The sequence below is a fragment of the Pagrus major genome, chromosome 15, assembly GCF_040436345.1.
Source record: "Pagrus major chromosome 15, Pma_NU_1.0".
Classification (NCBI taxonomy): domain Eukaryota; kingdom Metazoa; phylum Chordata; class Actinopteri; order Spariformes; family Sparidae; genus Pagrus; species Pagrus major.
Window position 1 is genome coordinate 10,653,264 of NC_133229.1, and position 16,763 is coordinate 10,670,026.

Consider the following 16,763-nt stretch of genomic DNA (forward strand, 5'->3'; position numbering starts at 1 on the left):
ATGAATTAAGGAGTCTCAAAGAGTCATTATGATATGAAGTAGGTGGTGCTGATACCGCTTTTGTCCACAGGGGCTGCCATAATAAGCAAAATTAAAGTTTTAGTAGCTGCTTTAAAGTGTAAAAGATATATTTTGTTCCTGTTTCACTAGATTTGACAGTGTTTTTGGTGTGGGAGTCTGGCTTTGGTGTCTGTGCTTTCATGCCTTGAGATAACTTGTAAAACAACAATGCTGTCAGTATGCTGTCAAAACTGATGTGTTTTTCAGGGAATTTGTAAATGAAGTTTGACGCGGTGTGGGTGGCTCTCTTGTGTTTTTGTTGTTCAGATGAGGTTGTTTGCTGCTCTCGTTACAGTAACCACACAGCTCTTCTGCTTACACAAAAATTACTGAGGTTCTGGGGCAGACGTGCCTGTCACCAGGTGTAAAGATGAAGAAAAAAGGTTTAAACTGAGTTGAATTAGTTTTATACTAGTGTAGCAAAATGTTTATTTGTGTAGGAATCTCCATATAAATGGATTATGATTTTAATAATGCAGCTCTGCATACTATATGACACTTTCCAAACAGAGTATTATTCTTGACAGCTATGTATGTCATTACTATGGGAATTCAAATTCTTTTCTTATCGCCTCTCTGCCAGAATATTTACTGAGAGAGCTGTCGGCTATTACTGTTCTTTTTAATCTTCATGAAGGCACAACAAATACCCAACATAAAAGGGAATCAACCACACAAGGGTGTGTTTCTTATTGCTGAATTGCAGCTATAGAATGACCTTCTTTTAACTAATGCCTGGAGTTAAGGTGGTATTCAATGTGCTAAACATTAAAGTCATACATTTTAATTAAAATGAGCATGCAAATCATAAATTGCCTGTAAACCAAAGAATTTAAGACCCATTTGTTCAGCACAGCCCAGAACCTTTTGTTAACTCCGCAACCTGCCAATTATTTAGCTCCTTCTAAGACAGCTGCTCTTTGTGATACTCTCATATCTATACATTTGAATGCACAGGCACACACCCACGAGCACACACAAGCACACTCTCACTCAAGTTTTCAGAGCTTTATGGCACTACTTTTCAGTTTTCTGGAAACACCCACAATGCTGTGTTTGAAGTCTTTTTCATAATGCCATGCTTTCATGTCCTTCCATTCCTGTCCATGGTTGCCTCCACTGATGTCATTAAATATCTGGTTCCAGTTACCTGCACTATGTGTCCGATCTGGGAAATGGAGCCCACTTGATCAAAGGCAACTCAAACAAGCCTCTGAACGACAACCACTGGCACAATGTCATAATCTCCAGGGACACCAACAACCTCCACACCGTCAAGATTGATACCAAGGTCACTACGCAGACGACCACGGGAGCCAAAAACCTGGACCTGAAGGGTGCGTAGGAGGAGTGAATTTATGTTTTTTTTGTTTCAGATTTTGTTAAATTGGAGCAGCAGTGGCCTAGAGGTGAGAGAAGTGACTGAAAGGTTGTACCAGCAGGATAAACCCTGCAGGGATGGAGGGAAAAAGCAATGCTTGGCCCTCACTCATTACCACAACAGAGGTACCCTTAAGCAAGAAACTAAACCCCCATCTGTTCAGCAGCCAACACTGCTGTGCATGTGGAGCAGCGAGTTCAGAAAAAGACAATTTGTGTTTAGCAGACCAACCTTTGATAGAAATTATTTGAAAAATTATCAGTTACAAAGATTTTGAAAATGTTTCTATCTGGAAGGATATTGGTGTTGTTAGTGTTCTACTTTAAAGGTGCATTACGTAGTTTTGGGGAAGAAATTTTAGTCAGAAGAGAAAGATCTTCATTCATTTTCATGACTGAATAAATAAAATTAAATAACAATAATATATATAAAGTGACCCTACATAACAACACAATTTGATACTGTTTGACTTTGTTTATATGTGGCGGACCCTGCCACCTTTCTAGCTTCAAACAGTGCTCTGGGGACCTTATTTTCCTCTGAGAACGGCTTGTTTATGTAAAAATAAGAATTTCTTCTTTGTAGTTTTACCTCATTAATATTGTTAATATTAAAATTCAGAGTTTACATTTCTTCCCCAGAACTACAAAGTGCCCCTTTTGAAAACAGATGACACAGTTCTGGTTTAGACATGAAAAACAATATTGATATCGTGTCATAATGTAATAAAATATCATCAACACAATTAGAAAAGGCTTTTTAAGCAACACTGGCAATACCTTACAGCACACTCCCTTTTTTTTTTCAAAAAACTGATCAATTCAGAATAATACTGTAGTCTTTGGAGACGAGTAACACTGCTGTGCTTTTGCTCTGACCTTAAAATGCCTCTTTCTTCATTGTAAAAAGCATGATATGGTGAGCTTGGCACTGCATTTTATTTCCACTAGGGGTCAGTATTGTTATATTTGTCCTTTCTGCACAGGCAACCTTTACATCGGTGGGGTGGCTAAGGAGATGTACAAGGAGCTGCCCAAACTGGTGCACGCCAAGGAGGGCTTTCAAGGTTGTCTGGCATCAGTGGATCTGAATGGGCGGCTCCCGGACTTGATGTCAGACGCTATAGACTGTGTTGGACAGATAGAGAGGGGATGTGAAGGTGAGTAGTCTCACACGAAACTCCTTATGTTGCTTTTATTTATTTATTTATTTTTGTTAAATGTTCCAATCAAGGGTAATTTTTTAATTGTATTGGTCTGATATGAATAGATTTACATCTGATTTCACTAATAAAACCCTAAAAACCTTCTTCTCTTAATTACCCAGATTTCTCCTCATTAACACACAACTATGCTAAAGGGCCACTGCGACACCATGCAGTGCTCACGCATGTCCGACAAGGACTCACATGAGCACTGTGAAGCACACCCATCCAGGCACCCACACTGCCAACCTGTGGCACATAATTTAACATCCATAAAGTGTGTTAGTATTCTGTTAGAATGCATCAAGCTCTGACACTCTCCACAGGCAATCATTTCTGTTTCACTTAGCCATAATCTGATTATTCTCTCTGCCATATTTGTCCTGCCAGTGTTATTTCCCATTTTATCCCCCATTCTGTTTTTGCTCTGTGCATGCTTGCTGGATCTGAGAGTTTGCCAGAAGCAATCCTTTTGAATTATGTATGAAGCCTTTGTTGCATGCATGAATATCATTTGCCCAGTCTAATGTGTGCACCACATCCAGAGACAATATTTGATTTATTTTTCAACTTCACTCACTTAGTTTAATTTCACAATTCATCCACTCATTTTCTATCGAGTACGCAACTTCTGATCTATTCATGTTCCAACATTACGAATGTAATCAAATTCAGCACCATGTGTGGGGCTGTCAAACCTGCTGTTTGTGCCACATACCATCAATGGTCCCTCTCAGTCGCAAACTGCTTCTATGATATCACAGTTAGTGAAGGTATTGAAGGTCGCTGATAGTATTTGACTACAGCAGGGACAGTTTCACAATATGAGAGGGAAAGTATTCAACTTTCTATTACTTTATGTTTTACTGAACATAAGCGACAAAGCACTTCCAATCATAATGACTTCACAATTGCATGCTTTTACTTCTTACTGCTGATTGCATTTTGAGAGTAGTTGCTGTTACAGTTTGGCTTTAACCCGGCCTCCATTTTACAATGCAGTCTTTCCCCTCTGGCTCTTTCTTGGACAGACCTCTGCCTCAATCCTGGCCCTGCTTCAACACTGTGTTTCTGTTGCTCCATCTCTGACATCTCGGTGCTTTACTAACAGCTGGTGTACTTTGCCTTTTCCTTTCCTATTATTTTGCTGACAAAAGTTGCATTGATGAAAGCTGACTTGCAAGGTAGATAGCTCTGTCTGTTTGATACAGAGTCTGATTTCCCTCCCTTCTTTTTGCGTCTGCAATGCCCTCCCTCCCCAACACCTCTCCACAGTCTCTACCTCCACACTTTCCACATCCCCCTGAGCGAGATGACTGCCTTGTTTGAATTCACCCACCTGTCATATGAAATGGGCTTCAGTCCCATAGGAATACAAGTATCATTATCATCTTGTATCGAAGTCTATGGGGCTCACATTTTTGATTCACACTCGCATATCGTTCGTCCGTTTTTTTGGACATAACTTTGGTTTTTGCTGTGATTATGTTGTCGTTTTTTTTTTTCATTTTGTGTCCACATACTGTAGATGTAAGGAGTACATTTGCATGGCTCATAGTCACAATAACAATGTTGCATGAATTTAATATAAAAAAAGAGGTTTTAACTCAAATTTCAGTCATATTTATGTTTTACATGAAAATAATCATTGTTGTCCCATGTTTACCAATGCCATATTACAGTTTAGTCTATAGAAACTACATCAAGCAGCAGTCTTCAGCCTTGTTAGTGTTAATGGCCAGAAGCAGTGTGCTGCAAAAGAACAGAACCAGCGTCCAGTACTGAAAGCAAGTCAGATGCATCTTGATGATAGTCAATTAATTTATAATGAATGTAAATTTGAAATGAAGTAATTCGATTAAGCTATAATTCAAGGCTTACATTTAATTCAGACAACATTACAAAAATGGGAACTCCTCTCAAAAAATAGATGATTCTGCATCTTAATTAATCATTTAGAATATGATGTCTGATATTAACTAGATTTCAGAAGTATGCAATTTCACGTCTGTTGTCTCGTTGTTTACTTGACTCGGGAGTCAAGTCAAATCAAATTAGACTTCATAAGATTTGTGACTCATTAGGACCATTACAATATGAAAGATTTCATTAGCAGTGGAATCATTAGTATACCAAGTACTTACATGCAAATTGATATGTATTAAATGTATTTCAGAAACATTTGCCATCATAAATTAAACTGTGCTGTTTTTTTTTTTTGTTGTTTTTTTTGTTGTGGTACACTGTGCACCATTTTACTTTTTGCATTTTTCAGCCTTGAGTGGGCTTAAAGCAAAAGCTTTAACTATTAAGCAGTTACCATAGTTACTCTGAGTCTGAGCAGCAGCTTTTGTGGCTACACTTTGTTCAGAAAAAAAGATAATATGTAAGAGTGAGGCAGTAATGTATGTCCTTATTCAATAGCTGTAAAACTCCTTTTAAAATCTTCGAGAGTAAATAAATACACACTTTTTCAATGCCATAATAATGACCAAACTATTAAAGGTGGATGTGTTTCACAAGGGTAAACGTGGCTGTAAAGGGGAGTGAAACATATGTGCATTCAGTATGTGATATTATTCTGATTATATAATTTTAAATTAACTATCCAAATAGTAAATAGTAAAGTAGTAAATAGTCCAAAACCAAAATAATTCTCCAATAAAACAATATGATGATGATGACAACATTCATCCATACTAACCCATTTCACTAACATTTCTCCATTAACTGAACTAACTCAGTATCACCGTCACTTAGGCAGCCAGCCAGGCTATACAGCGGTATACTCACTACATTTTGGCTCAGACTGACACGACTGACTGACTGATGAGGCTGGGGGAATGATGTAAAAGATAGATGCACAAGCATGAAGATAAAAAACGTTCGCTCTTAACACAACTGGAAGCACGACTACATCGCTATTTAAAAAGGACGTGGATCACTCAGGTTCTGCATATCGCTGTCTTATGACCCTGTTCACAGCTGGTAATAATGTTTTGTGTTTATGGTGGATTCAGATTGCAATCAAACACTGCCTAACGCAGAGGCTGGTTTCACAAAAAATATATTAGATTTGTGAATTTTGATTTAGCTTTTTTTGAGATTATCTTGTCCTGGGCCCTGAGTCTGACTAGTAACTTAATCTGAGCCAAAGTCAAAGTCTATCTTTAAGAAACCAGTCCCAGGTGTGCAAGATGCACCATAGATAGATTATAATCTGATCGACAATCTTTACAGATGGTCATGGACTTGTGGCAGTTTGGAGAAGGAATGGAGAGTTAAAAAACTGTGTGTACTGTATACTGTAGACATATTTTAAACAGTGATGTAATAATAATCAAGCTACATTAAATCTAAAAAAGAGTTTGAATACACGCTACAAAAGCCAGATGTACTTTAAATGGGTGCTATAACCTAATGCACACATAATAGTCTGTATTCTGCTATCCTTAGATATAAATATAAAATAAAATATGGAAATCACTGACAGTTTAATCCAAGTGTAGACCTTGCTTAAACTTATTTCATGTACCTCAGATGTTTTTTTCATGCTGTTTTTTTTTCCTTGTGAGGTTTTCGTTGTATCTGTTTACTGAATACAATTAAAGTCATCAAGTGTTCAGGGAATGTGGTAGCAGCATTTGTTGAAAGAATATAAATTATGACTAAATACACAGTTGTTACAGTTTTTTGGGTAGCATATAAATGTTTGTTCTGTGTCTGCTTCCATTTGCAGAAGCCTATTGTCTGTATGTTGTGCGTGACATTTAATTTCACTGCAGAGTCAATCTGCACACTGCGCTGCTTGTTATTATAAAAGTCGGCTCACCAAGTTGCTATTTATCTCCATATTCAGGCCCCAGCACTACGTGCCAAGAGGACTCGTGTGCCAACCAGGGTGTGTGTCTTCAGCAGTGGGAGGGCTTCAGCTGTGACTGCAGCATGACGACATTTGGAGGACCGCTGTGTAACGATGGTAGGATTCCACTTCCTGTTTCTTTAGTCTCCAAGTCTGAAGAGTAAAGATTCATTTATTTTATCTCATTACAGTCTAAAGAGTAGTGATACATAACTTTGGTAAACTTTGCATGGCCCTTCCAGAATATTAGATGATGGGTCATTAAATCTTTAATAAAAAAAAAAAAAGACATGCCTCTTACTCATCTCACAGCATTAGAGATGCATAATTCACTCCATCTGTTAAGATAATTAAATGCATCCAGGAAAGTCTTGGCGTCAGACATTTAAAGGTGGGTGTTAGCATCAACAGCAGGGCCATTTTTATCCTGCGCTTCCACACGACTTAGTTTAACCAGCTCATCATTGTTTCCTGTCTGCGTACTATAATTGTGTCCTCACAATGCCTGACATTTGCCAGAAATATGACATACTTGCTTTGTAAACCTTCCGTTCGCACCAAATAAAGGCACCAAACCGTGTACTGTAACTGGCGACTCATAGGCTCTAACTTGGTCAGTGAAAGAAATCTCCACACAGCTTTTTATTTCAGTAGCTCTGCTTTGAATATCATCTTCACAGAGGGAGTCGAGAGCTGTTGCAGCTCTGTAGGGGAGGAACTTTAACATTGGAGATGCCTGGCTGACAGTTCAGTGAAGGCTCATTAAAGTTTGAGAGATGCGCCACTAGAGGGAGCAACAAACATTGTGTTCTGTTTAATAAAACATCAACAGCAAGTCAAATATGCCAAAAAAAATTAATGACACTAACCAGAAATGCACATATTAATTATTACAATTTATCAGAATGCATGCTGTTGACTGTTGCATTGACAAATACCAATTACAGCCTCTTACACACCATAGACATTCAAACCTACTTTCAGCCACATGATGCAATTTAAAAGTTCTGTGATATGAATCTCTGTTAAAGACAGCTTAATTGGCATTTAGTTTAACGTACTGCCTGCTCATTAATGTTTAGCTTTTGAGAGAACTGGGGTAATATCTGCTCCACCTTTAGAAAATGGGCTACTTTCTTATGCAAAACATGCACGAGGGATTTTTGTTTGGTCATTATTTTCTTCTGCAGCGGTTCACACAGTAAGGGATGAATGGGCAAAGTGCTGAACTGCATTAAGGAGAAAAGAACAGTGTGGGCACTCTGGAGATGACACAAAAGCAGAGGAGAGAGCACCATAAATGTTAATGCATTCTGTGCCACTTCTACCAGCTTGATAAGACCCCATCTTTTGTTATCAACAGAAAGTGTTAATAGATTCCTGTGCAGCCTCGTAGCCTGAACATATCTGCTGCCTATGATAACACTAAAAGGATTCTTCTGTCCATGAGATGTGAGCTTGAGTGGAGCTTGTGCTGATCCAAGCCCTCCTCTGCTCGTTCCTACTTCCCCTTTTCATATTCCTCAGACCTTGTGTGGATCAACACAGGAGTGGGGCTGCGCTGGAGGTAGTGAGGGATATTTTTGATGCCGAACTCCTCATGAACCTTCCTCGTGCGTTAAAGGGGGAAGAAATGCAGTTTGGAACTTTTTTTCTTTCTTGTCTTCCTGTCATACATATTCATCCCAAGCAGGCCCATAGAGCTAATTTAGAGCAGTGGGAGCAGAGCAGCTCACAGGACATGTATGCATATATTATAGCCGAGCAAAAGTGCTGTACCTGCTGAGTGGAGTTGCTCCAGCTTGTCTTATTATTCCCGCTGACCTGACAAAACAATAGGACAGATCAATGTGCAGACCCAATGGATGCAATATGTTACCAAAAAAACAGACTTTCCAAGAAATGTCTTTCACCACGGATGAACTGAACTAGTCCTCAGAATAGTGATGCAAGACACCCTCACTCTGCCAAAAAAAAAAATGAGTAGGAAGAATGAAGCTGGAGATGGTTGGGTTTTATCTGTGTTGATGGATTGTCATGGGGATAGAGGAGGGGGGGAGCGGCAATAGAACGAGAGAAGCATCTCTGAGGAAAATACCACTTTTTTTCCAGATATATTTGCATAAGCTGAAATGCAGGCAATTTACAACAGCGCAATGGGTCTCCGAGAAAGCAACTTGCATGGGGAGCTCACTGCATTTCCATGTATTTCTCCAGCGGGTTGTCTTGGCACCCTGCCTTCTCAAAAAGAGAAAATATCCATTTCACAGCCCCTGGCCTCATAACATTTACAGCCAGGATGCATTGTACAGCTGTCAGTCACAAATCATAAGGGAACTCGTATCATGTCTGATGGTACAAGACCATGTCATTGTTCAGCTCATGTACACTCAAAATGTAAATCATTTTGAGCAGAATGCTGTGTATTGATACTTGTGGTTGTAGTTGCCTCTAAATCACTGTTGTGCTTTGCTTTCTTCTGTTGCTTATCATCACAACACTCCACTGTAGTAGGTGACAGCGACCTGCAATTACATTAATTTGAAAAATTTGTTAACACGGTTTCATCTATGAGGAAACATTTGTCACCAAGGAATAAAACAATTATAGACAGATGGTGCTTGGGAAAAAGTGTTTGTTTTGTATGATTATGACCTGAGATGATGATAAATTTGACTAAAAAATATTAGCTCATATATTTTTAAATGAATTTTAAAAAGAGTGAATACACATGACACACCATGGTGCAATCCACTGTGGTTTCATTCATTCATGCTGCAAGTTTGATCGTCAGCTTATGTGATTGGCCAAAGCAACGTCAAGTGGGAGGCAGGCAGGATGAGGTGTGCAAAATACGGAGGGTTGCCATTCTTTGAGCAAGTGAAGTTAAGAGAAGCATTTGGGAACTTGAACATAAAGTTGTGTGGCAAGTCCTTTAAATTACTGCATTGCCACTTGTGGCCAAACACACATTGCTTTATTTAATCTGTTTTGTCCTATGGAGGATGCACACTAACTTACAGCGGGCACATCACAAGTCTCTCATTTGATATTTCCTCGCTCTTAAGTCCTGGCTTGAGCCAGAAGTCCTTCTGGTCTACCGTCTTGCAGGCCATCACACAGCCTTTATTTCTGCTCTGCGGAGTGAGAAAGAATCTTTGAGGAGCCATGAAGGGGAAATACAAGAAAAGCAGTCTTCCTGGAGGACTTTCAGCTGAACACCATGACGTATAAATACTCTGCCCTAGACCTGGCACATTTGAACGACATGGCGGACGTCGCTTCACATGGTGCTTCTTGAAACACATTTTCTTGTTTCCTTTGTCTTTGCATGGTTTACTTGCATTCTCCATGCATTAGTGAAATGGCAACATGACTAGTTTTTCCTATTTACACATCTTAAGTTGACTAATGTGGCTTACCCTCAGTGAGAGCATCTTCATTGCTCATGTTTTTGCAGTTTCTAGAGCATTCTGTTGCTTTGTAAGTGCTTCTGCTTCTAATCAACATTCTGCAACAATCAAGCAAGTTTCAGCACACTCTCTGCACTGGGTTTCAAGTGAGGTCCAACGTTTCTTGGCTGTGCCGTGAGTGTGTTATGATAAAAGTGTTTCAACTTTTCAGAGCAGTTCTGCACCTCTCTCACTCCAGAATGATTGGCGAGATGATGACATAGCTATAAAAACAATCTTCAGATCTTCTCTTCATCATCTCTCAAACACTTCACACCAGTGCTTTTTTCAATGAACTGTGGACACAGTGTCTTAGAGTCGTATTTATAGAACCTATTATCCCCCCTGGATACCTACAGTCGGTGAAACTCTGAGGAAAAAAAAGAAAATACAAGCCATGCTGGCCAAGATGAATCGAATTTCTCTCAGATCCTTGCGCATGTGAAATGAATTATGATGGTTGTGAATGGTGTTAAGCATGCATTTGGTCTCGTCACTACAAGCTGTTTTTGATGCCAGTAGGAATAAAATGACATGTGGAACACAGTGACTCAGGCAGCAGACACAGACTGCGTTTATCTGTGTGTGGTGAAGTCATCAATGATGTTCCGCGAGCGCAAGCCGACGGTAATCAGCCAAAAGCAGAATATTACCAGTGCCTTCTTCTAAGCTTAGAGTATGAGTTAATATTGCCATATTGCATTTTGTCTTCTCTCTAATGTCCACTGGGGTTTAGCTTGATTTGTATGTGTGTGTGTGTGCACGTGTGTGATGGGGGACTTTATCTTAAGTCCAGACCTCCCGAGGGAGTTTGCCTGCAGTGGTCAAGCATGTGAGCGTAATGTACAGAGACAAACAGAATGGTGTTTGCTGTTGAGCTAAAGTGGGTCGCGGAGAGGCTACAGTGATGGGGTATGCCTAGCCTTCACGCAATTTTCGTCCCGCCTGGTTGCTCCTCCACCCCGTCTTATAGCCAGAGCTATTAGTGCCATGTCAATATTGTATCAACAATGGAGGTTATGTGCGGGTCTAGCCTCCATTGTCTGTGCCCAAGGGGCAAAGACGCACCCCTCTCACTTGATTTCTAATGGGTCTGAGTCAATGCTCATTCTTGTGTCTTTGTACCTTTGCGAGTAGTCCATCAGGGCCCTGGGCTCGGTATCTACGATGTGATCTGCAATAGACTTGGGTTTGATATTTCTTAAGCACATACAGAAGAAAGTAAAAGAGTCTGTCGTGCCGCTCCTCTTCATGTCATCTAAAGACAGCTACTTTGTAACACAGAGGAACCCACACACTGACACGTTTGTTGCATCAGTCCACAAAGACAAGACTTCAACTTGATATTTAAGAAAAGACTAGAAACTCTGAGTCGAGAAATCTGAGAAAGTTAAGCGAATGAAAACAACCAATCCTCTGAGTGGTGGATTTCACTGACAATTAAGTGTTGTAAGAAGCAGTGCATCAGGTCCAATTCTTCACTGTCTACATTCCTGTAGTTAAAAACTGCATATAGAATCTACAATCATTCATCTTAGGGCATGTTCCTCGAATTTTTGTTTCATTTTTTTAAATAGGTCACTACAGTCTTGACGATCCACCAGATTTATCATGCTGATAAAATCACACACACACACGCACACACACACACACACACACACAGGAAGCAAAGCAGACAGTTTTGTCCCATTCCTCTGTGGTGGCGTGCGAGGATTAGACCACTTAGTTTGGTTTCGATCAATACAAGGGGACACCCAGTCGAGTAGCGAGGCCAAGGGGACATGAGGCACTGGAGTAAACAGCCTGCTGTCACATGGAAGTAATGTCCTCTTTGCCCTGGATGTGTCCCTCTTTTAATTCAGCTCAGGGAATCTAAGGATCTGAGAATATTTGGGTTTTCAGTGCAAATTGTAAGCTTGGCCTAGCTTTGAGCAGCCATTGTGCCCCAAGATATGAGATGAGCATACTTAAGTGCTTCTGTGCTTGCAGCCATTCCCCTAAATGTGCACGCACACTTAGAAGAAATATAGCACATCTGATATAATGTTTAACTGATCTGCTGTGAGGCAGCTGAAGGCTTTTCACATGTACAATCAAATGAACAGTCCATGCTGTCAGTAGAGAGGTTTTTTTTTTGTTTGCTACATAACTTTTTAAAAAAAAATATATATATATTTACTTACAGAAAATAAGTGATGCATATGTGTACATAAACATCCAACATACGCAGAATAAAACCAAGAGACCAAGATTTTTCTAGACCAAAAACTAGAATGAATTAATCCTCATAACAGGTATTGTATCCAAAGCTTGGCATAGCTCAGGGGTTCTTAAACATATCAATCAAAAGTCTGCAATAAAGTTTTATTCAAGGTCAGGGGCCCAGAACGGTTGGCGATAACAAAATAACAGTTAATCAATTAATTAACTTTGCATCTCCCATATCTGACATCTTTAGCAAGTAATTATTAAAAATGCTGCAGTAAAACTGAAACAAAAAATGATCAGAGATAGGTTACTTGGGGACCTATTGTACAAAAATATGGTTTGAGTTTGCTGATAAATTTTTCATAGAAGTTTGTAGCAGAGGAACAAGAAAGTAAAAACAGATGTAGCCGTATATTTCAGCAAAGGAAAATAAGAAAAAAAAAACTTAATAACTTTCCAATTTAAACAACCTTTGTGGCCACTGGAGTATAGATTTCTGAGTTTATGTGTGCTCCATGACGTCCCAGTCAATGCCCATGCACTCTGCTGTACAAAGCCATGTAGATTTAAGAGTAGAGTACGTGCACCTGAATACACCATGAGTGTCAAACTCTGAGACAGACAGCGGAGACAAGAGAAGCAAAGATAAATCAATGGAGATAAACGTGACTCTTGGCAGAGTTTTTTATTACGTGACTATTTCGGTACAAAAACAATTAACTGCCAGTGTGGCGGATAGCCTTACGCAATTTACTCGCCAAAAGGAAAATATGGCCACATTTGGAGCTTGGTGGACTCTGTTTCTGACTCAGAGATATTCTTACAACTACATTTATAGTAGCGGATTCTGCAGTGTAACGTTAATCCATGAAGTCAGCAGCAACAATGTGCAACACTGTCTCACTCTCTCCAGCAGTTCATGTTGCCCTGGTATAGCTTTTAACTGTGTGCCATAAATATCCATTGATGTCCATCAACTATTAAAAAACACATAAATAACCCATATTGTTGCACTGGGTGACATGCTCCTTCATTACCATGAGCTAACACACTATGCTCATCTATTATCACAAGCTCATCTATTACAAAAGTCAGAAACTTGTTTGAAATCAACCGTTTATTAGAAATGTAATGCTTTGTTCAGCTCCACCTTCACGCTTATACAGTGTGTCAGTGCCTACTGTATGTACTGTAGTAGGATGTGGCTCTTCATATATTTCCACACATATCCCATAGCTGCTGCTTGCTCGTCCAGATGGACGCAAAGGTGGATGGTTGTTTAAGATTTTCGTCATTCCTGATTCTTGTTTAAAGAGGCTTTATTGTTTCGTGGTCACTATCTGGCCTTCCTTATGCTGAATGAGTATCAGAATTTAAAGGGGTTTCTGTGCGAGGAAGCGGTGGCCATATTTGGATAAAGGCTGTTGGCATGGAAACCAGGTCTCCTTCCTCCCACCGTGGATGCTGTAACATGTCTGTAACCTTGCCCAAGTAGTGAGATCCCTGCAGAAAATGGTGAAGAATCGCTAATATCTTTCAGCCGGCTTCGTTGACTACTGAATTATCATGGATTTGACGCACACAAACATCCAGATGACTTTAATAGCTCACTTGAATGATGGCAAAACATAGAATACAGCTGTGAGGATGCATGACAGGATGCTTATTATGTGATGTAACTTCATGCTGGCGCAGTGGCATTAGTATGGAGGAGCAGCGGTGTCTGACATATGTTAAAATGTTCATACAGTGTGACAGAGCTTCTTCAACAATGCACACCCCGCAGCTGGGGAGAGCGCTTCTTTTTGCATTTGTCTATTATAAGAGTCCCTGGATTATTTTTTGTGTCAATGAACAGTATGTGGTCAGATCAGAGTTGAGCAGTAGCATTACCCACATTCAGCTCTCTTCACTGTAATCTCTGCTGTAATCAGCATCTCATCTGGAGCTCATTGCAGTGCAGTGGTGAGAATCTAATCTTTGAGGTGTTTTTTATTAATTGGTAGCCCAGAGGGACATGTTGACAGGAAATAAGAAGCTGTTGTTTCTCCACAACACAATACTAATTAAAGTGTTGACTAGAAGACAGAGTATCTGCTAAACTAGCCTGCTGGGTGATACACTGAGACTGTGAATATTCCCCTCTCTTGTAATGTCGCACTACTGAACACGACACCGGGGAGAGCTGTGGCAAGAATCCTAAACACGCCTCAAAAAACTTGCTCCTGCTTAACTATTTAAAAACTTTTGATTGCCTCTGTTGACATTCTATGAATGATTTCACAGTCAGACGTCGTTTAATTGAAGGGAAAATTTGATTTTCAGTTCAGTGAATTGCAAATTGAGATGCTGATGGACATTGTAATCAAAAAGCGCAGTGAGATGACAATATTTTCCCAATGACAGTTACACAAGAATCAGTGTATTGTTCTGTAGTAAGAAACAAAATATGAATATTTAAGTACAGCAATATGAATGAATGTTACCCCTGTGAATGTAGGTCTGACTTTACACTAACAGGATGTGCAGAGACAGACAAAAAGAGAAAAAAAACAGAAACCTCAGGAATGCAGGACGATTTCATTGAGTTACTTCAAATGCTGAAAGCCTTCATTTCGGAAATTATACCTCTTATCATATGACATTTAATAGGCTATTATGTTATTTTCACATTTTACTACTATGGCAGTGACACTGCCTGGAGAGCTAATTTCTTCTAATTCCATTCTTTCTGTTCTCAACTAATATTTATGCATGTGAACTTTAGTTCTGTGTGAGCCAAAAGGGCTCTTCTGGCTCTCTATCATTATTGGCTTAATGACAAACCTATTATGTCCTCAGCAACCTGTGGAGCACGAGGTAGGTGCATTAAAGAGCCCCAACTGTGACCACAGACCTAGAGTTAGTCGAACGGGTTCCGCTGCTCCAATTCCTGTTGTGACACGTTGACAATGAACCACATGATGGGTCTGACTGAATGTAATTAATTCTGCAATCAAAGTTTGCTTAACCTGCTAAACAGAGGTAATGGGGAAAAAATGAGCAAGACGCAACTCTTTTTGTGTCAGGAGGGTATATGCTGCAGTGCTGCTTTTGATATGAACGTTGAGCATGATGAACATTACTCACAATGGCGCTGCAGTAGGCTTCTGTTCCATTTCAATGAGACCACTGTGTTGGCTCCATGGGGGGTCCTGTTGTAGACGGGTTATTTTTTGCTTCTAAATAGTGCGGCACAAAAGTTACGGCTCTGCTTTGTGAGCAGTGCAACATAATTTCATCTGGCAGCACAGTTGGACGATAAAATACATGCAGGTACACACACCAGAGAGAATACTGTAAATAAATGTCAGTAAGTCCTCTTGAGCAACTGTTCTGATGCTGCTAGCAGTAGGACAACATTATTTTTTGTACCCTATGGTAAGTGATCAGGAAACCTCATTGTTTGACCCATCCATCCATCCACCCCACCTCATCCCAACATAGACTTCACTCTATTGTCACCAGACTTCCTCATTTGCTCCTATCATAACTACAACCATTTGAGGGCTTGGTCACATGAAACATAAACTTACGTCATTTTAGAGCTCTTATGAAATGACTGACGTTGTTGATATTCTTCAGAGGACAGCCTGACCATTGTGCTGATTTGATAGGTACCTTGCCAGCATTAATATGAAGAGGAAAATAAATGCATTTTCTACATATGTACAATTTGGCTACAGTTTCCTTAGCTTGTACACTGTAGCAACCCATTCTGTTTTCAAGGTATAGGTTAATGTATTCATCATTATACAACACAGGGTTGCATGATGAGATGGTAGGCCATAAACTCCTTTATGCTCCAAAAAATACAGATCATATACAGTTATTTATAAACAAATATACATAAACACATGATGCCGATGGTGACGTGGACAACATCTTTACAAGAAGTCCTCCTCTCCTTGTCCCGTGGAGACAGGTCTCTGCAACAGATGCAACAGTTTCTGATTTCACGTTGTTTGGCCAGCCTGAGTCCCATTTGTCAATTTCCTTTTCCTGTGACCAGACAATAGACAGGAGCAGCCTTAAACCATGCTGGATTAGTGTGGCTCTTATTCCGACTCCTCCCTGCGGCGGTCCGGCAGGTCACGTTGAGTAGTTGAAAGATGCCGCGGGCTGTGATGATCTCAAAGTCTACTGCTCTTAGTCCAAAACAACTGCTTTCTTCTCCAATGCTGAGGACAGTGTTTCTGCCACAGACAGTACAGGTTTCAGCAATGAAGCTGAAAAAATGACAGAAAACAAAAGTGTAGCATAATTTGGAGGAGCTACCAGCCACTGCATCTTCATGCACAGCCGTTGCCATAGAACCAAGATATCCCACTGCATTGTTTTCCAGTAGTGCTACTGTTGGTGTGAAAGCCCACTAAGTTCCAAAGTAGGAAATAGACCTGGAGAATGAATCAGAAATGCTTGAAAGCTAAACCTTTGCTTTTTCTAACACTTTTTTGTGAACCTTTTTTTTCTTTTATTGACAATTATTGGTGTATTTCATGCCAAACAGAAATGTAAACATACAAACAACAAACCAAAGTCCCGTGTTGAATAACA

At 39.9% G+C, this 16,763-nt stretch overlaps 1 protein-coding gene across 3 annotated transcripts in view; it reads left to right on the top strand.

Annotated features, from left to right (window-relative positions):
* The window catches only part of LOC141009307 (neurexin-1a), a 272,300-nt gene that overhangs the window by 131,978 nt on the left and 123,559 nt on the right, over positions 1-16,763 (top strand). For 2 of the 3 annotated variants that reach the window (XM_073481849.1, XM_073481848.1), the window contains 3 exons: positions 1,207-1,397; positions 2,427-2,600; positions 6,505-6,624. In XM_073481849.1, the coding sequence (XP_073337950.1) occupies positions 1,207-1,397; positions 2,427-2,600; positions 6,505-6,624 (485 nt within the window). Of the gene's footprint in view, positions 1-1,206; positions 1,398-2,426; positions 2,601-3,802; positions 3,830-6,504; positions 6,625-16,763 lie in introns of all 3 variants that reach the window. The other variant, XM_073481851.1, reaches the window with a different exon arrangement.